The sequence below is a fragment of the Mobula hypostoma genome, chromosome 6 (assembly GCF_963921235.1).
Source record: "Mobula hypostoma chromosome 6, sMobHyp1.1, whole genome shotgun sequence".
Classification (NCBI taxonomy): domain Eukaryota; kingdom Metazoa; phylum Chordata; class Chondrichthyes; order Myliobatiformes; family Myliobatidae; genus Mobula; species Mobula hypostoma.
Genome location: NC_086102.1, coordinates 50,054,841 through 50,080,532, shown reverse-complemented (window position 1 = coordinate 50,080,532; position 25,692 = coordinate 50,054,841). Strand labels below are relative to the sequence as shown.

The window sequence follows — 25,692 nt, the reverse complement described above, 5'->3', positions numbered from 1 at the left end:
AAAATTTTCTTTGTTCTAAAATTTCCAGATTCTGGATAGCTCTTAGTTAGTTCTATTCTCTTTAATCTCCCACATTTTCCTATTGCATCATTTCTGTCGACGTGACGATCCACACCACAGCTTCTGAAGAAACTTCCATTCTCTCCGATTCTTCCATTTCCTGCTTTCATTTTTGCATGTAATCTTCACATGAAAACACAAGACAGACAACTGACCTTCCCCTTCTTCCTTCCCACCAAACTGATTACCAAGTGCTCTTTCTGATGAAAGATCAGTCTGAAAATTTGACTCTCTTTTCATTGGTCCCGTTCTATTTATTGTTTATTTCCAGTATTTTCTTTTTCCTTCAGATTTCTAACAACTTTTGCACTTATCATAATAAAAAATTGTCAATGTTGCCAAACATTACATTTCTGAAGCATTAAGTAATAGATCTAAAAATAGATCGCAGAGTCCAACATCCAAACTGCAAGCCCATCTCTGAATTCTAAAGTCATCTTGTTGCTCATATATGTTTGTCTCCATGGGTTAATTCACTACTTGTGAAACTTAAGGATTGCATCAATTTTTTTCCTTTACTTTTTAACAGGGAAAAATTAGCTTCACCCGATATGACACGATTTGATACACCTCCTGTCAATTCACCATGAAACAAATGTTAACAGGTTAGGTCATCTTCACAACAGTAGAATGTAAAATTATTTGAGAAATGCAAAATGGAGACCATCAATAATTAGATAACTGCAAGGAAGTACTTAATAATTTTTGCTCAGGAATAATCAGAATGAGAAGCAAATGAAAATTTGGTTAAGGTACTTTAAGTTTTCTTTGAAAGTTTTCAAAATTCCTTCTCCTCAAGAGTTCCATGTTTAGTGAAAAGGAAAAGTGTTTGGAAGAATCTGATTAGTGCCCCATTTTCCTTATAAGGTACATTAAGTGTTTCTAAATTAAACAAACATTCAGACTTCTCCAGGTTTCAAATGTACCTTTCTCGAAGTCATTCCTATTGAAGGTCTCTTCAGATCCATTTCTGTTTGCCTTGGCATCTGATGCTTTCTTGGTACTTTTTTCTTCTGCCCTGTCTTTGACTTTAATTTCTTTTGCAATAATCTCTGACTCCTTGCCTCCTGCTAATTCCTTTCTGCTGTGTCGATCTGTCTTGGAAGGAGAGGATTTGTTGGGAGACACTTGCTGCTCCCAGAGTGCCCTTAGATGATGCAGATGTCTTTGCTTGCGTGGATGGAGTCCTGTTAGTTCAATGCACACTTTTAGGTTTGTTACTTCACTTGAGTGCGAATCTTCTGAATTATCCGTGGATTCATCATTCATCTCTTTTTCAGTCCATTCATCTACTTTGAAAATAGTCCAAGTTAATGAAACATGCCCTACAACTAACAACACTACAAACAAAATCATATGCAGCCCTACTGTTCTGAGCAATCCTGAATGTTATGCTTTTCAATATTTCAATACAAATACGGTATTTCCTGTCATCACAACACAATCATCCTGGAAAAATGAGTCTCCCATGTTAGTGTCAAATGAAACTTAACAATTTAAGAACGTGACTCCCAACTCTGAGCAAAATGAAATTTGTATTTGCCAATACTTATTTTTAAAAAGCCAAATAAAAAATGGATAAGCTATTTGATTCTTGTTGGTTTAGTCCGTGTATGATATAACTCCTAAATTTAAAAAATAATAAGCATTTTCTTTAGAAATACAGTCATGCCCTATGATGTTACATATTTAATATATCAACAGAAAGTTTGTATAATGTATTATATATTTCATTATAACATACAAGGAAGCCAATTTGGCCCATTTGAGTCTATGCTGGTTCACAGAGCATTGTTATTCCTCACCTACTTTTCCCTGTAACCTATTCTTTAAAAATTTTCGTCAATATTTTGCCCCTCTCCCTGGATGCCATCGGCAGGGGCAACTTACTGTAGTTACTTACCTTCCCAAGTGTACCTATATAGAATATGGGAGGAAACCACAGCATGAAGGGGAAAGCCATGCAGCCAGAGGGAGAATGAGCAAACTCCACAACAGCACCGTGGTCAGCACTGAACTGGGTTGCTGGAGCTGAAAAGCTCCAAATGGAGCAGGAGCCTGACATTATTCTTTATAAACAAAAGGCTGTTTGGGTATGAATGATTGTGAATATATAATTTGCTTTTCTGTCAATAAATTGATGAGAATGACCAAGTAGATGAGTAATATTAAATGCGTTTTATAGAATAATAAACTCTACACTTTTGGCCAAGTTAGGTGATGCCATGGCCTATCTGCGCTAAGTTGCAGTAGGAGAGATACACAAATGACCAACATACTCATGGGATGGAAGAGAAAAATAGATGGCAAGAAATCACTATGTAACATTGCTCCCCATTGCTATCCAGTGACTCTTTTTGCAGCAAATGCTTTTATCTATGTCATAACTGAGAAATAATTGGATATGATGTTTTCCTAAAGGTAAAAGAATTTACCAAGCCATCATCATGGGATGTTATGTTGAAGTAGTATAAGACCCTAGGCCTGAGTCGACGTAGTAGTAGTGTATAGGATGTTGATGAGGCCTAATTTGGAGTATTGTATGCAGTTTTGGTCACCTACCTACAGGAAAGATGTTGAAATAATGTAGAGAAAATGTACAAGGCTGTTGCTAGGACTTGGGGATCTGAGTTACAGTTGAATAGTTAGGACTTTATTCCCTGGACTGTAGAAGAATGAGGGGAGATTTGATAGAGGTATACGAAGTTATGAGGGGCATAGATAGGGCAAATGCAAGCAGGCTTTTTCCTTTGCGGTTGGGTGACACCAGAACCAGAGGTCATAGATTAAGGGTGGAAGGTGAAATGTATAAGGGAAACATGAGGGGGAATTTCTTCACTCAGAAGGTGGTGAGAGTGTGGAACGAGCTGCCAGCGGAAGCGTGTTCAATTTAAACATTTAAGAATAATTTGGATAGGTACATGGATGGGAGGGCTTTCGAGGGATATGACCTCAATGCCAGGGACTAGGCAGATGAATAGTTTGGCAAGGGCCAGAGGGGCCAAAGGGCCCGTTTCTGTGCGATAGTGATCTATGATTCTATTTACAAAATGTTCAGGAGAAAGTCAAAATTAATTACCAAAATAGCCACAAATTTAAAAAACATGAAAGATACACAATTTACTTTCTGCATCATTTTAGGTGCTTATCTGATTCAATATTATCCTCCTTTAACCAAGAGTGTTCAGACTGTATTCTCTATGGTGACCTTGCATCTGCTGGAAGTGGAACTGTGCTGACTGTGCACCTTAACAACCTATCCAAGACAAAGGAACAAACCCACCAGTTCTCGCTTTTAGAATGGCAACATTAAAGTAAAGTGCTGTATTGGTCTAGGTGGATTATAATAATTGGAATCACAAAAAAATTAAGGCAAACAAAACTAGCAACTTAGAACATTCAGGGCTAGCCAAAAATCTAACTTCCCAGCACCTGGTTTATAACTCTGCAGGTTATGGTTCTTTTGCGTGGTCATCCAGATCTTTTCAAATGTGACAAAATTTACCTCTCCACCACCCTGTCAGTTGATGACTTCCAGGCTCCAGGTTGTTGTTTGAAGACCTTTTTCTCAACTCCCCACTAATCCTTTTATCAATTACCTTAAATCTGTATTTTTTATATTTTCAAAATGCTTATTAATAAATGCTTTTGTAAAAATTCCTGATCAAACATTAAATATGTTAAACACTACACTGAACTTTAATCTGATTTTGCAAGATGTTTCAAAACTACTTCTGCAACAATTTGTATTTAAAATGTGAGCATTTTAAAAAAGTTTTTGTTTTATAATAAAGAGCATATTTGCCTCTTGGACCTATTCAGTTTTTTCTATACTGAAAGGGTTCAATATATTCTCAAGTACTTGTTTAATAATCTACTAAAAAGGAGAAGGAACCTTGAAATCTTTTGTATATATCAAATTAAAAGATAACACTTTACAGGTGTATATTAGATGGAATTTTTCACAAGAAAAAGATGTTCACCCAGCCTAAACTTAACTTTGTTATATTTATAATATACGTTTGTACATGCAATCAGAAAGTACAAAATACTGTAACCCTTACCTGTAATGGAACTTTGTCTTTTTCTTTTCATCTTAAAAATTTCTGGCATCATTGATCGATTGATGCAGGTCTCATTATATCCCTTCATCTCTGATTGTCCTTCATGAGTGTTCATTTTGTCTCGGTTCCCTCCTAAAATTTTCTTGCAATATTGGCTATCCTGGTCAAAGGCTGGCTCAGAATTATAACTAGCACCCTCACGATGATGAGCCTGTATAGTTTTTTCAAAGTCGTGATTAGATGGGGATACTTTCTGTAGGGTCGAACTCTCTGCATTGGTACGATCACTCCAATATTCTCCATTTTCATGATTTTCAACCAGCTGATCTAGGTGCTTTGCATTGCTATCTAGATCATCTGCAGAAAAAGTGGCTAATTAGTTCCTACATGTATTTCAGTACCATATAAACAAGTGGAAATTTGATGCATTTTCTTTTGAATAATTTTTTTAATAATAAAAACTGCAATTTTAAAATGGTAAATATATACACGACAAATGCGCAGGCTTTGTCCAAACCTCAGAAAATTTAGAAGAGTAGTGACAAATTGACAGAGGCAGTATTTCTAATTTTCCAAATATTTTGGAAACTGGAGAACATACAAAATGATTGTAGTATAACAAATGTTAGAGCTGGTTTGAAACAAGAGGAAGCAATAACCAAAGTACACTCAACTTCTTTCCAGATCTTAATAGGAAAGCTCTACATGAGGTCAAATTTAGGGGGAACCCTCAGTAATTTAAGGATTTTAGAATGTTAAAGATGGAAGGAGAGCTGGAGACCAAGCCAAGAAGGAATTTGAACCTGGTCTTATGGTATTGAAAAGAGTTCTTTGAGAACCAGGAACCAGACCTAAATTTTTCACATGCAAATTTGTGTTTATTTGCCTTAAAAAATGAGGGATCAGAAGCACAAGTTAAGCATAGTATATTTGACATTATAGATGCTTGGCTGCAGGGTAGGAATAATGATACGAAAGTAACTCGAATATAGGAATATTCATTTGTTATATATCCAGTTCTGAATGTTTCTGTGTGGAGGAAGAGATTCTGAAGTGAGTTCACGTCAGCTGCTTTGAAAATAAGATTCAACATGCAAAATCTTTTTCTAATTAAGAAAAGTGTAATTTGTTCCGCTGATAGATAGAGGATTCATTAGGCCTAAAGAAGTGATGTGTACAAAACATCATTTTGACCACAAAACAGAAAATATTGAAGATGCTCAAAGGTCAAATCTCAACTGTTGATAAAGTATGAAAGTTGATGTTTCAAGTTTAATATCTTTCAAGATTACAAATGAATAATGTAAAACAAAATAAGAGAAAAAAGCAAAATAATACACAGGCTGAAAACAAAGCACACATGAAAAAAGACAAAAAAAAATTAAAGGCTGCATCTATTTATGTTTTTGTCAGGATTTCCTGAAGTACCTTTCAGAATATTAAGTATTTTGTGGAAGATAATTATTGTTACAGTGTTAGAAATGTGGGCACAATTTATGCACATCTTAGTTCATCAAATTTCAAAGCAATAGTGACAGGATATAATGCTTTAATTAGTGATAGGTAATTGTACAATGAAACATGACCAATACATTTGAGATAATACATCAGTTTTTCGTCAAAATAAGTGCTCTGTTATATCAATCTATAAGGGCAGAGGGGATCTTGTTTTAATGCCAACCTCTAAAAGTATAGTACCTTCTAGGTTTTTCAATAATGTTTCAGCCTAGAATTTTGTCCCCAAGTCTCTCATGAGCTTTGAACCAGCAATCCTCTGATTTTGAGAAGAGAATGCTACAAATTGAGCAAGAGTTTAAAAAGGATGACCTGAAATGTGCTAAACTGGAGATTAGAAAAATGGTTTAAGAATGGAAGTGATAAGCAGAGGAGCCAAGAGGAAACATAGAAACCAAATAAAGATAACAACAGAGTGCAAGAAGATCTCAGAATGGATTAGTCAGGAAAATAGGAAGTATGAAAAATTAGGAAATGAATCAGAAGCCATTGACCTAAGAGTCTGAGAGAATGAAAAGAGTACCAATCACCACCCACAATTGGTTTATTTGTGCAGTTTTAACAACCCTGTTATACAAAAAGCAGAGGAACACTAGAAAAGGTACATTGAGTACACTCATTCCAGCAATAAGACAGCATATTTGAGATCTGAGATGTGATTAAAAAAATTGCCGATGATAATGCTGTATTATAACAGAAGTGTTTAAAATTTTAAAACTGCATTTAGAGATAAATAGTGAAAGATCATTTTCAAGTGCTGTCCAGATTCCTCTGATACGTGAGAGTACGTGCCTCCATCACGGTCCCGTTCAATGCATTTTAGGAAGATTTTTTTCTACCCAGAGGGTGATTGCAGTCTGGAACATACTGCCTGAGAAGGTGGTGGATGCAGGTACTCTCATTTAATTAAAAGTTCAGCTAAGATGTATCTGCACAAGCACTTGACTCACCAAGGCACAGCAGGCTATGGACTAAGTGCTGGTAAATGGAATTAGTATAGATAAGTACTTGATGGTCAGCAGAGACATGGTGACCCAAAGGGCCTGTTTCTGTGCTGTATGACTTTATGATTCTATTAGTCAGTAAATGGTTATAAAGCAACATAAATTAAGGAATTATAGTAGAAACGCAAAATGTGATTAAAAAAAAGAATCACACGAAAGGTTAACAGAATATTTACTATTATGTTCCTAGACCCCACAGACCTGAGTTACTCATTTCATTTGAAGTAGAATTGGGTAAATATTTGAAGAAATTACTAAAATATACAGAGGAGCAAGTAGATGGGATGGGAGTATATAGCTCACAGTGATAGTACCAAAGGAATAAGACACCAAATTTCTCTCTGGTGACATTTTTAATAGCTACAATAAGAAGTCATAGAGTGGAAATTAAAGTAAAATTAAGGTAGATTTTTTATAAAAACAAATAAACGTTTTCCAATAAATTTAGAAGGAATTCTTGCTTTACTGGATCCTCATTTTCTAATTGTGCCTTTTTCATACAATTAATAGATAAGATATTTTCTATTTAATCTACTTGAACCATTTTATAGAGAAGTGTTGGCTCCCATTTTTAAATCTCAGAAATAATACTCCAAGGATTGGTATTGTAAGGAGCCTACACTATTTCAAAAGTCAAGAACTAATTTGTTGTACTTCATTATTAGCATGCAAGTTACTTCAAGTTTACTTCAGTACATACCTCAGATAACTTGACATTTTTCCAAATACAATGCTTCAGCAATGAATCATTACGTAACTTAAGCAGAAAGATGTCCTTACATTTCATAAGTTTGAAAATAATTAAAATTAAAAAGTAGTTCCAATGAGTACAACTAATCATCTTCAAGATTTGTATAAAATTACAAGTTAGGACATTTTTGCTAAATACCTTAATAAAAATTGAAAATGCATGGAAACACAATTATATTCCTTGAACTTTTCTCAATAACTGCAAAATGAATACATACCAGACTTGTTGTGTGCTTGCACTTGCAGAAGAAGTGGAATAAAATCTCGGAATCCATTCTTTTGTTTCTTTTGGAAGGCTAATTTAAAAGCCAAAAAAATAAAATATATACTGGTTGGCCTATCAAACAGTTCTGTTTTTTTTTCAGATACAATAAAAATTAAATACTGTGGTGGTTGAGTGCTAGTCTTTTGCCTAATACCATAAATCAAATGAAGAAATACTGAACTAGACATTACAGATGCTGAAAAATGTTTGACACCTTGCAAGTAATTTCTAGTTTACTATTTTTGCAGAAACATTAACCCATTTAAAGTGAGTTATTGGTTGCATAAAATAATACAGGCAAATGTCATAACAAAGATATGAAACAGTCATATATCAATATCACCAACAGCAATCAAAAATGTAATTGCTCTAATTCTATTTTTGTACTTATTGCCATCTAACATTCACACGAAGATATTACAGAAGATTTCACAGAGTAATGTTCTTTGGTGAAACCTTTAATTCTTTTTCAAGTCATGAGTTCACCATATTATATTTTTTCAGCAGTGTAAACTAAGATGTATGCAATTTGATGGTTTGCATGTTTTGAGTTAATCACGGTTAGGCTGTACTATTAATTGCTCTGTATGCCCCTAAGCTTGTACTACTGGAAAGCAAAATGTATCTGAATGTTAACTAAAATCAGGTAGAAACTCATCTGTGTTCAAATAGTCTGACCTCATGTTGCTTTGGCTAGTACTTGAACAGACATCTAGGCAGGGACTTCCACCATCACTAGAACAGTATTATCATACGTCAGTAGTACTGAATAAAGAAAACTTCTTACAATATTAATGTGACTTCTTGCCAGTGTTGCTGTTAATCATATGCAAAAAGAGTATCAGTGGTGTTTAAACGTCTGACAGAAAACAATTTTTTGTAGTACAGTGGATTTTTTGTGTGGTTGTTTAAATCATTTGATCACAGCTAACAAGAATCATATGACTCATGGCACATCCTGTAATTTATCACCATGTGGTGTACCATGGTAACACTCCATAGCATTGTTGTCATGGTAATAGTTTCAATTCCCCACAGCAACCAGGCAATTTCATTACTGGTCTTTCGCTGCCAGGTGACTGGCAGATAAGTGAGTACACTAACAGGGGCATTCAAGAATCAACCAATAATTCAGCAACATTCATGACCTTGTCAGACAAAACTTACTTGCTGACCTGATCACTGATGCTAGTAACTTTAACTTCGAGAGAACTACTTTCTCTACAGGGCAGAGAAATACTAACTGTAATAACCCCAAAAAAACTTCATGGAATATATGGGAATGAAGTAATTGTCTGGTTGTTTTGAAAATACGTCAAAGATTGAGAGACTAGGCTCAGTCCAACGAAGGTGAAATTGTACAAATTTCACACATTCTCCTTGCTTATGAAGCTAACACAAGAACAATTCATACAAAACTGACCACACCATAGAACATATTGGGGAATTTTAAATACAGTTGTTTCTATCAAATCTCTATATGTTTCCTGCATTATTTCAGTTTGGATTAAGATGCAGACCCTAACACAAAACTTGTAAGGTCCCTGGCTGAAACTGCAAGATTCCAAACGCAGCTCTGGCTCACGACATCTTCAAATATTATACAAAGGCACTGACTGCCACTGTGCAAAATATGTTTTCATATCAAAAGTAATTAGTTTATTAAGAAACCGCAGTAAGTTTTTCTTTAAAGGTGAAAACTAAAAAGCTGGTTGGTTGCAATGGTGTTCAGTGTTCAATGAACATCTTGCTGAAAGTTGGTAAATTATTTATTATTGTATTATGATGTGCTTTTTTAAAAATAACTAGTATCCAAAGTCAAGGTTATGTAAACTGCAAAAAAAAACAGAATGCACTGAACTAATATGTTGCTCAACAGAATTATTTAATACACTTCGGACTATCAACACTATTGTGTATAAAATTCAACTCCTATTACTTTAATGGTGACTATTTGAAATTGATTTTTATTCAGCAAGGTAAAACTTTTGAGTTTCTAAATTACTGAGTTTTACTGAACAAAAATGTTTTATAGATGTAAATGGTTTGCACTACAGTAGATTCCATACACTATTCCATGCAGAGTCCAAAGTTACAGCAAAATGACAGACAGCCCTCTGAGTAGTCAGTAAGCTCGCTCTTGGCACATGTCTGGGGTCTCACTTTTGTTGATTGGCTGACTGCTGCTAACTGTTTGGAAACGCTAATAATATTCAACATGATTCAGCCCAATGATTTCCAAGTTATCAGTAGGAAAATAATTTTTAATTCAAACTTAAGTATTACACATCATTGTACTTAATAGCACTAACCCTTCCAAGTGCAATAACTTATAATTATTCCTGCTATGTCATTCACCTTCATCAAAATTTTCTACTGATGTAATCTCATCTTCTGAGTCTTCCTTTGACTTCTTTTCCTTCTTCCCGGTGAAGCTTTTCCATTCAGCGTCACCTAATTTGTTGTCCTCTAATGCATCCTCAGATACCCTACTATCATCCCGCTGTTTCATCTCAAGCTCAGAAAAGCGCATCATAGCACGCTAGAATCATAAATTAAAGTATTAATAAATGAATAACATAATCTCTTATTAATAGAACAGCAGTAACAAATTTGCCTTAATTTTGCACCTGTACTGAAAACTCATTGTAAGAGAATTTCTAAAATCAGCAGTGTTCTAAAGTTGCATCAATGCTCTATTTAATAAAATGAATAATTATAGCATCTCCTATGATAAAAGGATGGTTGCATATCTTAAAAAGAATAATTATATTTCTATTGCATATAATCTTGAAACACGCTTGAGAGTTTCAAAACAAGGAAGGTAGTCTGTAGACTAGTTCTGGGGTCCACATCTGTTGACTCACTGCCCAAACTTTTGTTAACTAAAATCATTTAACAATTCTTTTCATTTAAGTTAAATAATCTGAGAAAAATCTGAAGAACTGACCTCACAGTAAGCAGCAGGCTGATTTAAAATACTGTCCTCTTGTGATAATCCTTCCATCTATTCAATTAAAATGATCACTCAGTGGGGAACTTTAGCATTCATTTTTTTACAGACACAAACCAAAACTTCACAACAAGAATGAAAATTAAGAGGCTTTTCACCTATCAAAAATGTGTGTAAAGGTGGAATGTTTACTGAAGACCTTACATACAATAAATATAGACAATACAAATGTGTGGGGAAAAAAGCAAAGAGGGAGGATGGGGTAGGGATAAATAATTCATCTAATTAATGGACCTATCTATAACATATCTAGTATGGGAAGAAAACTTATCCTTGGAGATAATTAACCATATCACTGATTTCTAATGCTACACACTTTCTGATTTTTAATTATTGCACAAGAACAACGATAGCAGACAATGCCAAACATTTTTAAACATGCTACAGAAACACATAATAAGTGTGGCCATGGAGATGTCCGAAATTTATTCAGATAAGCAGTACAACCATGAATACAAGGACAAAGCCATTACATGACATAGTACAAGTCTGTATGTCATTTCCTAACACAATGTAATTGGTGGTATTTTATATACATATTATTTCATCTTCATTTCCGTTTTTGAAAATATATGTCACTTTGGGGTGATTTGGTTTTGTTTATAAAGCAAAAGGAATGTAATTTCAGTGGTTTGGAAACTGAAAAAAAACATGAAAACTGGCAATAATGGCACAAAATTTTTGATAGAAGGCAAAACTGATGTGGGTACAGTAGCACAGTGATTATGGTATTGAACTGCTAACCAGAAGGTTGAGTTCAAATTCCAAAAAGCCAAATTCAGAGAAGAGTCCAATGCATTTTGAATGTTATGGATAATATGTGCTCAGCTCCTGTCATAATCCTGCAAGTTTTGCCTCTCTGACCTACCAGTAAATCCAGTTCCATCATATGTGAATGATTATTGACATCCTCAGGATAATTAGAGAGGAACACCAAATATTGTCTTGCAAGTATTGCCAGTTTCCCAAAAACAATTTAGATTTAACTGCTGTTACACATAGTTCACAAAATTTTTAAGATGGATTAGTCCACTGTAAAGACTCCTTTATATCATGGCCTAGTAATGGATGCTTGGAGCAGCCTTCAGAAAGATAAAGAAACCTATTTTAAGTAGGGTTTACTTTACTCAATCAAGAATATTAAACATTAAAAATGTTTTATAAAATCAAAAGGCTTTAATTAAGAACATTTTAATCATTGACAAACAAGTCAACAACTCACCTGTAGTGCTCGTTGTTCTCGACTAAGTTGGCTGGAGTCTGCATATAGTTCAGTTGTGACACACTTAAATTTATCTCCCACATACCCAGCTGAGTTTGCTATTCGTTTTGTTAGATTAGATTTCTTCGGCTTCATAAATTTAGCAGCTGTTGCCTCCAGATCTTCAATTCTGTCTTTGGTATCACTGTGATTCAATTGAGCCAAAAACTGCCCAGTTTCAGCACCAAATTCCTTCTCTGTATTTGTTTTGCCAGAAGATGTGGCAACATTGTTAATAATGGAATCATTCTCTGAGACACCAGCAATCAAGTGAGCTGTTGTACTCTCTTTGCTTTGGCTGTCTGAAGTATTTTCTTTGTTTATATTCTGATTTGGTAAACACTGGCTCTGTGATAAGCTACAGGTCTCTACTCCCTTATGGGCATCTCTGTCTTTTTGGATACCATCTTCTATTGAAATGGCTTCCACTGAGTCAACTGTTTTATCACTGCTTTCCTTTGTGGAATTTTGTTTGTTATTGCCCTCTGAGGGGATACACTTTTTAGACGTTTTTGCTTCAGTTTTACCCCGTTGATCGTTGTGTTCTAAGATCAGTTGTTTGTCCTTATTATCTTTGGCAAATGTTTTGCCATGATTCTTTGGACTATGACATAATGGTTCACTTCTTCCTGAAGCATGCAACTGGTCTGCATTTACTTTTTGTGAAATTTCCGCTGGTCTCTCTCGGTTAACTGGCTCTTCACTGCTTCGAAGTCGATCATGTGATCTGGATCGTCGCTGTGCGCCTTCACTCCGTTTTTCTTCCTGAACACTGTTTGGCGAGATGATAGGGTTGATCAAATTCTGGGTATTGTGGAATAGTGTGTACTCACTTCTGCATGTTGGCAAACTGCTATAAGAAAGTCTGTGCTTTGGTGCTAAGTTTCCTGCGTATAAGTTGCCATTGGGTAATAAGGCAGGATGGGGAAATACAAGTCCTTTATCAGGTAAGGGAAGGTGGCTAATTGGGATTCCTTCTGGTGTGGAGTATGTAAAATATCTATTTGGATATGGTAAAGGTGGGGATAGAAAAGTCTCATTTGGAGTTAGAAATATTGAACCTGATGACTGACCACTTTCAGTTGCATGCGACACAAAATCTTGACAGCTTCCTTTGGTCCCTTTAGTGGGCTGCTTACTTGGTATTGGGGAGGACTGTCCTGTTTGGTGAATGACAGATGTCTTATTTGAAGAATTATTCCGATGTGCCTTTTCAGACTGAACCCATTCAGTATTAACATTTGGCGACGGTGAAGCAGATGCAGGACGGCCCAATGCAGAGACTGAACCTGGAATATGAGTAACAGAACCATTGGAACTCCCAATCCTAGGACACGAGGAGCTTCGCTGATGTGGAATTATACGCTCTAGTGTTTTATTGCTCACCAATATACTACTCGTTTGATGGTCTCCTGCAGAACTGGTACTAGGAATAGCCCAGGTTGAGTGCAATTTATTAATAATAGCAGGCCTTTCAACAGGAACATCACACTGCATTGAAGTCGAAAAACCTTCAGAATGTGTTTCCTTGCTTGACAATGAAGAGTTGTTTCGCCATTTTCCAGGTACCACCTTATCAATACTCTCAGTCTTTGACACTTGATCAGTTGAGGTCTCACCACAGCCTACTTTAGAAGACAGATCTAGAGGCTTTTCATTGCAGTCTTTGGTGGATGTCTGTTTTTCTTGCTGCGATGGAGACTTAGCAGTTTTTTGTTCTGGCTGAGTGTTTCGTGAATGCGTTGCTGTTTGCTGGAAGTTTTCACTAGATTCTGGTGGTTTTGAGGTTTTGCCATTTACTGAACGAACAGGAGAAGTAAATTCACTACTTAGACTTAAATAACCATGAGGAAGTGCCATTGAAGGAGAAGGGCCAGATATCCTAGCAAGATGCTTCTGAAATTCAGAAGAATTCTCAGCAATCTGCCCTGAGGATAGCTGAAGCCGGGAAGGTGGTCTTGGAGATTGCAACAATGCAGCTGGGTCAGTAGAAATGCTACTAGCATTTGACTTTTCAGAAACTGGAACCCTTGTTTTCTTACTACTTGAAATCTGATGAGTCAAAATGTGTGGATCAACTGGTAGTCTTGGGTTACCTGTCATTATCCCGGAAAGGCATTTTTCAGAACAGTGAACCATCGATGACATTATGGGTGATGTTGCAGCTGGTGTAATCCTTAATGGAGAAGGAAGAGATGAAGGGATCGGAGGCAAGCCATAGTGTGGAGGTGGTATGTATAAAAAGCGGTCACTGTGACTACAGACTGGTGAATAGGTTATGTGCTGCGGTAGGCCAAAAGAGTTCTGTGAAGGTATCAAACATGTTTTATACATGTTCCTTGGGTAATTACTTGAAGAGTCCACAAATGAATACATGCCTGATGGTGGGCTCTCTATGTATGGGTTAACCCACGGGAGCCGCAAATAACTTGGACCAGTTCCATTTACTGGAGTTTGTTTGCCAGCAGAAGATCCTTCTAAACCCAGTGGTTCACCTCGGGCACTAGCAGCACTTTGTAGACCAGCAGGCGATTTATACAGTGTGCTAAAGCTTTCATGAGGCTTTGAGCAACCACTTCCATTTTCCAGTGTTTCTGGTGGATGCACTTTATAATTCAAATCAGGCATTCTATCGGCCATAAATCCCAAACTGGTCATGGCCACCGCAGCCTCTTGTTCTTTTTCATTTCTTAGCCCATGTGCAGTAGGATATATAATACCGTTATGGTTTCTAAGCTCCTCTTGCATGATACCACTGGTAGCTCTTAGTCGATCAATTTGTCTCACTGAGGCAGCATCCACCTGAACAGAATTTCAACAAGATTAATTACAATATATTATATACCATTTAAAAATCATTTGGTTTGTTTTCTGTCAGTCAAAGCTACTCTTCTAATAAATGATAAAATTTATTGCCGGTTAGCATATGAAACAAAACACAAGGAAACTGGATAGAACAACCATACAGAGGAAAGGCAAGTATTTATAACCTACGTCTCAGCTCCTAATAAACCTTGTTACCATAACATTACTGTTTATGGAGGTAAAATAAACCAACTATTCTACTGATCATCAATTTACTGTATACAGTTTAGTAGCTACTCAACTGCTCTTCTCCCTCTGCCACTGATAGTGTTGGTCCCACAAATCCCACCTTCTCCCATCCATTCTATCCCCTTCTACTACACTTGTCTCCATTGCTGTATTATTAGTGGGGTGTAAAAATCAAGCGCACAGGGTGCATTATCAGCCTAAATTTTATACTTCCTTGGCTCTATTATTTCAGCATCATCTCAGCCCAAATTATTCAGCAGTGCCAGAACACCAGTAGTTATTTCCATTTATATTGCACTTCTAACAAAGCAAGGCCAATCCAAAGTTTTACACAGCACATCCACAAACAAAATGTCGATGCCAGCTATGTAAAGTTTTATAAGTATCCAAGATACAATCTAAAAGGAGAGGTGAGTGGCTTAAGAGAGGATATTGGCAGCTTCAGGAATAACTGGATATCTTGAAGCTTTATAGATTGCTAAAATGAGGAGGATTGAGACTACAGAGCATGTACTGGAGGCAAGGCCAATCACACATACTGTTGAGTAAATTAGGAGAGTTACTTTCCCAATCCTTATTACACTTATGACCACTTCCAAGTTCCAAGGAACTCTGTCCTGCATCCAATTATGTAACAATTTCATCTATTTTCCCTTTTCCTCCTCTCCCTTCACCAAATTCTTTCAAATTTCTCTCTTCCTGGTTCGTCATCCATTCCCTTATCTGTCTCCATCTGTGAAGCACTTAGCATTTTTTTTAAAGCTGCAATACAAATTGTATCAGAATTATACTTTTTGAATTGACATGGTTTGCAAAAATAAACTGGCAATCAGTTGGCTTCACATTTGTTACTAAATGATATCTCTGTGAATTCAGCTGCAGAGTCATCTGACAGGGAAATAACGGCAGAGATTCTGAGAAACTCATTTGTGAACAAGGCAGAAACCAGAACTCAAACTAGTTACACTAAATTAATGTTATGTTGTTGGATGAGGAAACCAAAGGGCAGGACTGAAAACACAAGAATTAAGAAGAAAAACAAAAAATGCTGGAAACTCTTAGTGAGTCAGACAGCATCTGTGGAAAGAAAAATAGATTTATGTTTCATTTGAAGGCTATACCTCAAAACTCAGCTGAATATTTACAGACATTATGCTTGTTGTCAGATTTCCAGTATACGCTTTTAAAATTTTATTTGCATTTACTGATATGAATCAAGATCCCAATATATGACTTGTGAATTTGAATTCTTTAAAAGCTTGAGTAAATTTGAAATATAGAGGTAATAGAGCAATAATAATCAGTTAGAAGCTGTGAGGTTGTTGTAGAAGTCTAATTGGTGTATTTATATCCTTCAGGGAAGCAAGCTGCCATCTTACAAAACACAGTCTACAAAACTTATCTTGCTAGTGTTAAGCTCTTACATCTATTAGTCCCATTTCCTTGTCCAATTCTCCCTCATTTTTCCCCTAATCTGTTTATCACGCTTTGAAAGGGAGAATAAAACTACAGCTATGAGGATCCCTGCAGTATCCGGTGACCCTGTGATCTGTCTTGGAGGCTGAAGTCAGAACGTCTTTCAAGAGAGTGAACTCTTAGAAGGCCACAGATGCCGATAGTGTACCTGCCAGGGCTCTGAAAACTTGTACAACCAACTGGCGGGTGTGTCCAAAGACATTTTCAATCTTACATTACTACAGTCGGAAGTTCCCAGCTGCTTCAAAAGGGCAACAATCATACCAGTGTCCATGAAGAGCAGTGTGAGCTGCCTGACAACTACTGTCCAGTAAACTCAGATCTCCGGTGATGATGTGCATTGAGAGGTTGGTTATGGCTAGAGTCAACTCCTGCCTAAGCAGGGGCCTGGACCCTCTGCAACTTGTTTATTGCTAGAATAGGTTTAAGGTGGATGCAATCTCATTGGCTCTTCACAGAGCCTTGGATCACCAGGGCAAAACTAATATTTATGTCAGGCTGCTGTTTATTAACTATAACTCATCATTTAAACACATTCATTTCTACAGTTCTGATCAAAAACTGTGGAAAAACCTGGACCTCTACTCCGCTGTAACTGGATCCTTGACTTCCTCACCAGAAGACCACAGTCTGTGCGGATAACATCTCCTCCTCACTGATAATCAACACTAGTGGGCCTCAGTGATGTATGCTTAACCCACTGCTCTACTCTCTCTACACCCCTGAACATGTGCTAGGCACAGCTCAAATGCCATCTATAAGTAAGCTGCAGGAAGTTGTAAACTCAGTCAACTCCATCATGGGCACTAGCCTTCCCAACATCCAGGGCATCTTCAGGGAGTGACGGCTCAAAAAGGCGGCATCCATCATTAAGGGGGCACAGAAGCCTGAAGGCACACACTTAGTGACTCAGGAACAGCTTCTTTAGATTATGAAGACACGCAGTCCTCTTTTATTGTCATTTAGTAATGCATTCATTAAGAAATGATACAATATTTCCTCCGGTGTGATATCACAAAACACAGGACAGACCAAGACTGAAAAAAATAACAAAACCACATAATTATAACATATAGTTACAACAGTGCAACAATACCATAACTTGATGAAGAAGTCCATGAGCACAGTAAAAAGTTCAAAGTCTCTCAAATGTCCCACATCTCACACAGACGGGAGAAGTAGAAACTCTCCCTGCCATGCCTGATCACAGTCCGACTCTGAGTCATCCGAAAACTTCGAGCCTCCAATCAGCTCTCCGACACCGAGTACTGAGCACCATCTCTGTCCGAACGATTCGACCTCAATCTCAGTTGCCAACAGCAAGCAAAGCCGGGGATTTTGAGGCCTTCCCTCTGGAAGATTCCCGACCACGCAGTAACAACAGCAGTGAACTGGCGTTTCAGAAATTTCTCCAGATGTTCCTCTGTGCTTTCATGTCTATCTCCATCAAATCAGAATTGTCCACGGCCCCTATTTAACGGATACGATATAATTTTTCACCGGAGGGCTGCGCACGCGCAGCGCGCTGCTCTCTCTCCTCCCTCCGTCATCATATTTCTGAATGAACAATGAACCCATGGACACTACCTCACTACTTCCTTCTCTTTTTGTACTTACTTAATTTTATATTTCATTTTGTAGTCCAGCATTTCCAGAATTACTGCTTTTGTGGGCAGATTTAATACGTGTGAGGGGTCCCTCATGCTCACATTACATCTGCCCACAAAAGCAGTAGTTCTAGAAATGCCGGGCTGCAAAATGAAATACAGTGGAGAATACTGCTATAACCTCCCCCCCCCCGCCCCCCTCCCCCCCCGGGAGACGAGGACTGGAAGCCAAGATGAAAACCACAAGGGCAGAGGTCAGCAGACTAACTGAGCTGCAGAGGGGTGGGAAGACCAAAGACTCATCTCGGCTACTGAGGAAGTACAGAGATATACCCATAGCTGAAGCCCTGGAAACTGCCAAGCAATGGTTAACAGCTCCAGCTACCAGACTACAGAGGTACACTAAGGACGCAGAGGCTAAGTGAATAAATGCACTCTTCTCCAAAGAACCAGGAAAAGTATTTGCACAGTTCCAGGGCAACAACAAGACAGGATGTGAACCAACCAAAACAGCAACTGAGGAGTACTGGAAGAGTATGTGGGAGAAAGATGCATCACATAATACCAGTGTCCAATGGCTGAAAGACCGACAAGCAAGCCTCTGCAACCTCCCAGAGGAAGAACCAGTCACCATCACAGCAGTAGATGTCCAGCAATGGGTAGCAAGTATGAAGAACTGGACATCACCAGGGCCTGACATGATCCACGCCTATTGACTGAAGAAACTAACAGCATTACAAACATGGCTGGCAGCTCCAACGAACCAGCTACTTGAAGCAGGATCCCACCCTGGCTGGCTAACTCAAGGAAGGACAGTACTCATAATGAATCCTCACAAAGGAGCAACACCATCAAACTGCCGGCCTATAACCTGCCGGTCAACAACGTGGAAGCTCCGATCAGGCATCATAGCCACAAAGCTGAAGGAACATGCATGTAAATTCCTGAACCCCTGCTCAGAGGGGGATTGGTAATGGAACAAGATGCTCCAAGCACCAACCACTGGTGGACAGGGCAGCCATGCGAGACTTCAAGACCAGGCAACCAACCTAAGTATAGCCTGGATCGACTACCAGAAACCATATGTTTCAATGCCTCACACACAGACCCTGGAATGCCTGTCTCTGTACGAGGTCAACAAGGTACTAAGGTCCTTCATCAAGAACTCAATGGGCCATTGGAGGACAATGCTAAAAGTTAACTCAAAGCCAAAAGGAAAAGTGTCCACCAGACGTGCAATATATCAGGGCAATGCACTATCCCCACTGCTGTTCTGCATAAGCTTGAACGCCTTCAGCCAGATCATCTCAGAGTGGATACGGATACAGGTTCAAGAGTGGAGTGACCATCAGCCACTTCCTGTACATGGATAACATCAAGCTGTATGCCACAAATGAAAGAGACATTGACTCACTATTCCACCTGACAAGGATGCACAGCTGAGCCATCAGGATATCATTTGGACTGGAAAAGTGCACCCAGATGGTAGTGAAAAGAGGCAGACTCATTGATACTGAAGGAGTTGAGTTACCTGAAGGTCACATACCAGATGTACAGGACAGCTACAAATACCTGGGGATCTTGCAGGGGCATGGAAGCCACGATGAGGACACAAGGAAGGCTGCAACATCTAAGTACCTCCAAAGAGTGAGAAAGGTCCTAAAAAATCAGCTGAATGGGAAGAACAAGATCAGAGCCATCAACACATTCGCTATACCAGTCATCAGATACCCAGCCTCAATAGTGTGCTGGCCAAGGAAAGAACTGAAAGCCGCTGACATCAAGACCTGGAAACTACTAACAATACATGAGGGACTCCACCCAAAGTTCAACATCAAGTGATTGTACACCCATAGGGATAAAGGAGAATTGGATGTGTCAAGGCCACAATTCTGGAAGAAATGCAAAGCATCCATGAGTATATCAGGAATATGGCTCCTAAGGAAGACCTCCTGGAGAACACCTCGGACAGCAGACAGGCGATATGAAAATGGAAGTGGAAGTGGGTGAAGCAAAGCCAGAGGACCAGAGGACATGGCAGGACAAGCCACTGCACGGGATGTACCATCACCAGATAGGAGGTGGCTGACATAAGGTAGTCAAACCAATGGCTGGAAATGGCAGGGCTGAGGGACAGCACAGAGGCACCGCTCATGGCTGCACAAGAAAAAACACTGAGCACCAGGGCAGTAGAAGCAGGTAAGACCCAAGATGCAGACGGTGCAAAGAATCCGCTGAAACTATCCAACACATCGTAGCAGAGTGCAAGATGCAGGCAGGGGCAGCATACACTGAATGGCACAACAAGGTTTTTAGGAATTGTGTACAGGAACATCTGCGCTGAGTACGGATTGGACACTCACAATTCCAAATGGGAAACACCCAAGAAGGTAGTGGAGAATGACAGAGCTAAGATCCGGTGAGATTTCCAAATGCAGACTGATAAGAAGGTACCAGCCAACCAACCAGACATAGTAATGCAGGACAAGGAACAGAAGAAAACAATAGTAATAGATGTGGCAATCCTGAATGACAGTAACATCCAGAAGAAAGAACGTGAGAAGCTAGAGAAATACCAGGGCTTGAAAGAGTAGATAGAAAGGATGTGGAAGGTTAAAGCCAGAGTAATCCCAATGGTGATAGGAGCACTTGGGGCTGAGACACCAGAACTGGGAGACTGGGTCCAACAAATCCCGGGAACAACATCTGAGATCTCAGTCCAGAAGAGCGCACTACTAGGAACAGAAGGATACCACACCAAATCCTCAAGTTCCCGGGCCTCTGGTAGAGGACCCAAGATTGAGGGAAAAGTACACATACACACTACCCATAAGGGGTGAGGGGGAAAAACAATGTTAAAAATAAATAAACACACACACACACTTTCTTCTAACCGTAATTTACAATTTTTATTATGTATTGCAATGTACAGGCTGCCACATGACAACAAGTTTCACGACATATGCCAGTGATATTAAACCTGATTCTGATCAGGTTATTATTACATTTGATTTCCTCTTCAAATGGTGCAAGCACAATCACAACTGACTGCATAAAATATTCTTATACATCACCAGTCATTTTGCAAATGTCCTTAATCTGTGTCCTCTCATTCTTCACATCTGTGCCACTGGAGATAGTCTATTCTTATCAGTCAAATTTCCTTATAAATTTGAAGATCTCTATTAAATATCCCATAACCTTATCAGCACCACTCAAGTAAATCTCCTAATATCTTGACATTCTTCCTTAAGTCTACTTACTCGAAAAAGAAGCAATGATGTAGCTGGAACCTAGCTAGTGATCCATAAAGGTTTGCTAAAAATTCCTTGCTCCATTATTCTATGCCTGTGTTTATAAAACCAAGAATGTTCTTTGTTAAAAAGAACCTAATCATATTTGCTTGCCACTTTCAAAAATGTGAGTATAAGCACTCCGTGTCTCTAAACTACCTTTAAAATTGTACATGTTGTACGAATAATTCTATCCTTCCTACACATTTCCATTAAATTTTATCTATCATATATCTGCCCATTTCATCAGTTTCTCTGCTTTCATCTTAAGTCTGTTGTGATGTTCCTCATTGTTCACAACATATTTTGGGTGGGTGTGTATCATCCATAAACCTTAAAATCTAGCCTTGTATATTTAAGTAAAGGTTGCTACACTAATATGTATCAAAGATGCACCATCCATACTATACTCCTTCTACAACTTGCATATATAATGGGGACTTTAACTTGCATATATAATTGGTCAATCAAGTTGGTTGAAGCTGTCTTGAGGAGGAGTTGATAAAATGGATTTCTGACAACTTTTTTGCACAGCATGTTGCTGAACCTACAAAGGAACATCCTATCTTAGATCTGGTCCTGTACAGTGAGACACATAAAATCAACTATCTTGTTGTGATGGATCCTTTGGAAAGAGTGATCACAGGATGACTGAATCATTCAAATACAAAAATACAAATGGAGGACACAATAGTTTTATCTAAAATCAGTGTATAATGCCTAAATAAGGGAGAATACATGGGATGAGGAAATAGCTCGTGTAAACTGGGAACACAGGCTATGGGGGGGTGGAGGAACAGCTGAGGAACATGAGAAGACCTTCAAAGAGATTTTTCGCAGTGCACAACGGAAGTATAATGCAGTTAAAAGCAAGAAGAGTAAGGATGGGAAGAGCCAGTCTTGGATAACTAAGGAAATAAAGGAAAACATCAAACTAAAAGCTCATGTGAATATGTGGAATTCTCTGCCCAAGGAAGCAGTAGAGGTTACCTCATTAAATATATCTAAGGTAGAGTTTTGCATAGTAGGGGGTTTAAGGGTTATGGGGAAAAGGGCAAGTAGATGGAGCCGAGTCCAAGGCCAAATCAGTCGGAATGACGGAGCAGGCTCAACAGGCCAGATAGCTAGCCCTGCTCATACTCCTTGTTTTTATAATATAACTTCAGCTTGTGACTGTATTTCAATAGGCCTAAGCTCTCAGATTACTGTACAACTGAGATCAAATTTCTTGTATATTGACAATCAATAAGCAATTTTAACAAATTAATTCACTTTAGTTCATTAGTTCAAAATAATAGACAAGTTAAATTTGACAAGTACAAAAGTATTAACTCACCACACTCAAGTTGTGGGTCATATGATGTTCTTCTCTCATCCCAAAACGCTTCATGCTTTTTTGTGTTTCACCATCACTTACAGAGACTTTTCGACTGTGAAAAAAATCAAATTCAATCATGTTGACCTTAACCTGCACACACATTGCAATATTAGGCATTTCCCAAATAGTTTTAGTTATCATGATCAGCAAGTATTTTTTCTCTCAAAATAAAGTTTCACCCTTCCTACAGCAATGAACTACTTACGGGAAGCTTTTCATCATTATTCCATAAGGCACTGAGTATGACAGGTAATCACTATTTAAGGTAAAAGCCACCTTGGATACTGTGCCTTTAAAAATTATCCAGAACTCTTCAAAGTCAAATAAACTTTGCTTTCCAACTTTATTAATAAAATTTCCAGTATTCCTATAAGTTGGTCATTGGAACATCACTAAAGATCACCAACGTCAGTTTTAATTATCTGCCTGGGCTTTTCATATCTGATATATGCTCATCTCTCAGATCACTTCTCTGCTTGAAATAGATTTTAGGCACAATGTTGTAATGTAATAATACTTAAACAAGAGATACAAATGAAAGTCAAAAAAAAAACAAACGGGTGTATAAAGAAACCTTCATATATGAAACTAGTCTTTTATGTTAAATAAATCATACATGTAATAAATCAACTAATAGAATTCCCTATATAATCAATCTTCAGAAACACTGTAGTATACACTCAGTGGCCACTTGATTAGGTACCTCCTATACCCAATAAAGTGGTCACTCAGATTAAGTTCAAGGTCTTCTGCTGCTGTAGCACATCTACTTCAAGGTTCAATGTGATCTTCATTCAGAGTGCACTTCTGCACACCATCATTGTACCACGTGGTTATTTGAGTTACTGTCACCTTTCTGTCAGTTTGAACCAGTCTGGCAATTCTCCTCTGACCTCTCTTATTTAAAAGGCATTTTTGTCCACAAAACTGCTGTTTACTGTATGTTTGTTTTTCACACCATTTTCTGTAAACTCTAGAGACTTATGTGTGAAAATCCCAGGAGATCAGTGGTGTCTGAGATGTTCAAACCACCCTGACTAACACCAATGGTCATTAGTAACCAATAATCATTGGTAATCAACCAACATGCACCAATCCTCATCGAGGGATCAGAAGTGGAGAGAGTGAGCAGCTTCAAGTTCCTGGGTGTCAAGATCTCGGAGGATCTAACCTGGTTCCAGCAAACTGATGTAGTTATAAAGAAGGCAAGACAGTGGCTATACTTCATTAGGAGTTTGAAGCGATTTGGCACGTCAACAAATACGCTCAACACTTCCATAGTTGCACCGTGGAGAGCATTCTGACAGGCTGCATCACTGTCTGGTATGGAGGGGCTACTGCACAGGACTGAAAGAAGCTGCAGAAGGTTGTAAATCTAGTCAGCTCCATCTTGGGTACTAGCCTGCAAAGTATCCAGGACATCTTTAGGAAGTGGTATCTCAGAAAGGCAACGTCCATTATTAAAGACCTCCAGCACCCAGGGCATGTACTTTTCTCACTGTTACCATCAGGTAGGAGATACAGAACGCTGAAGGCACACACTCAACGATTCAGGAACAGCTACTTCCCCTCTGCCATCCGATGCCTGAATGGACTTTGAAGCTTTGGACACTACCCCACTTTTTAAAAATATACAATATTTCTGTTTTTGCACATTTTTTAAATAATCTATTCAATATATGTAATTGATTTACTTGTTCATTTATTATGTTTTTTTTTCTCTCTCTGCTAGATTATGTATTGCATTGAACTGCTGCTGCTAAATTAACATATTTCACGTCACATGCCAGTGATAATAAACCTGATTCTGATTCAAAGTGACTTTGACTATGGATTGTATTTCTTCCCCATTCTGATGGCTGGTCTGAACCTCTTGACCACATCTGCATACTTTTACGCATTTGCTATTGGCTGATTAGATATTCACATTAACAAGCAGGTGTACAAAATGTACCTAACAAAGTGGCCAATGAGTGTATATTAAGTATAGCAAAAACTACAGTAGCTCTTCAAATTGGATACCAATTCCCTTTTGGCTAATCAGAAACAAACTGCCAAAAATATGGTTGCCACTTGAAACATATTGAGTGAGACAGTAGCCTCAAGACAAAACCATTTACATGTTCAAATAGAATATAACAGAGCACCTATTATTCCTGGTTAAGCAGTAGTAACTAGCAGATTACATCTCAGTGGGTTGAAACAGGGTTGAAATAGTAATTGCACTATTCATGTTGAAGCACCTTATTTAATCATGTATATCAAGAGAGAGCTCTTCATAGAGAGTAACAGGACATGCATACAATGGCAATACAAATAGTTTCAACTGGATTGAAGCAAGGTCACTAGAGCTGCACTACCCAATTCACCACTGCACCAACTACGTAAAAAACTATCTTGCATTAATTATGGTAGAGGCAAATACATTACAGGCTTTTAAGAGGCATCCGGATAGGCACATGGATATAAGGAGGATGGAGGGATACGGACGTGGTGTAGGTAGGGAGATTAGTGTTTGGGTGTTTTTGATTTGCTTTTTAGCTGATTTGGCACAACACTGTGGACCAAAAGGCCTTTTCCTGAGCTGTGTTATGTGTTCTATGTAATTGCCTGGAGTATGGATCTTAGTGGGTTCAATTTTCCACATGTATCATACAGAAATGCAATGTAGATTTATTTGTGGGCATTTATTTTTGACCCTGAGTAACCACCAGCCATTCAAAATGGAAAAGGAATTTTAGACAAGTCATATTTTGCTGTCGTAAATATATAGTCCAGTTTAAACTAGTGCTGAATTTATACTGTTTTGAAATACTTCAGCAAACTAAAAGGAAAGTGGTTAAAATTAAAATGATCACACATACATGGGCAAGCGAAGTGCAAGTCCCCTACAAATTCTCTTATTTATGGAGGGAGGAAAATAAACTCTAGCACACTGCCTGTTTTGAGCAG

General features: G+C 38.1%; 1 protein-coding gene across 9 annotated transcripts in view; it reads right to left on the bottom strand.

Annotated features, from left to right (window-relative positions):
- Window positions 1-25,692, bottom strand: part of bcor (BCL6 corepressor) — a 299,088-nt gene that overhangs the window by 34,059 nt on the left and 239,337 nt on the right. For 6 of the 9 annotated variants that reach the window (XM_063050807.1, XM_063050817.1, XM_063050809.1 and 3 more), the window contains 7 exons: window positions 22,699-22,792; window positions 11,894-14,734; window positions 10,609-10,665; window positions 10,017-10,200; window positions 7,612-7,689; window positions 4,125-4,481; window positions 987-1,352 (listed from right to left, as the gene is read on the bottom strand). In XM_063050807.1, the coding sequence (XP_062906877.1) occupies window positions 987-1,352; window positions 4,125-4,481; window positions 7,612-7,689; window positions 10,017-10,200; window positions 10,609-10,665; window positions 11,894-14,734; window positions 22,699-22,792 (3,977 nt within the window). The remainder of the gene's footprint in view (window positions 1-986; window positions 1,353-4,124; window positions 4,482-7,611; window positions 7,690-10,016; window positions 10,201-10,608; window positions 10,666-11,893; window positions 14,735-22,698; window positions 22,793-25,692) is intronic. The other 3 variants (XM_063050808.1, XM_063050816.1, XM_063050810.1) reach the window with 3 other exon arrangements.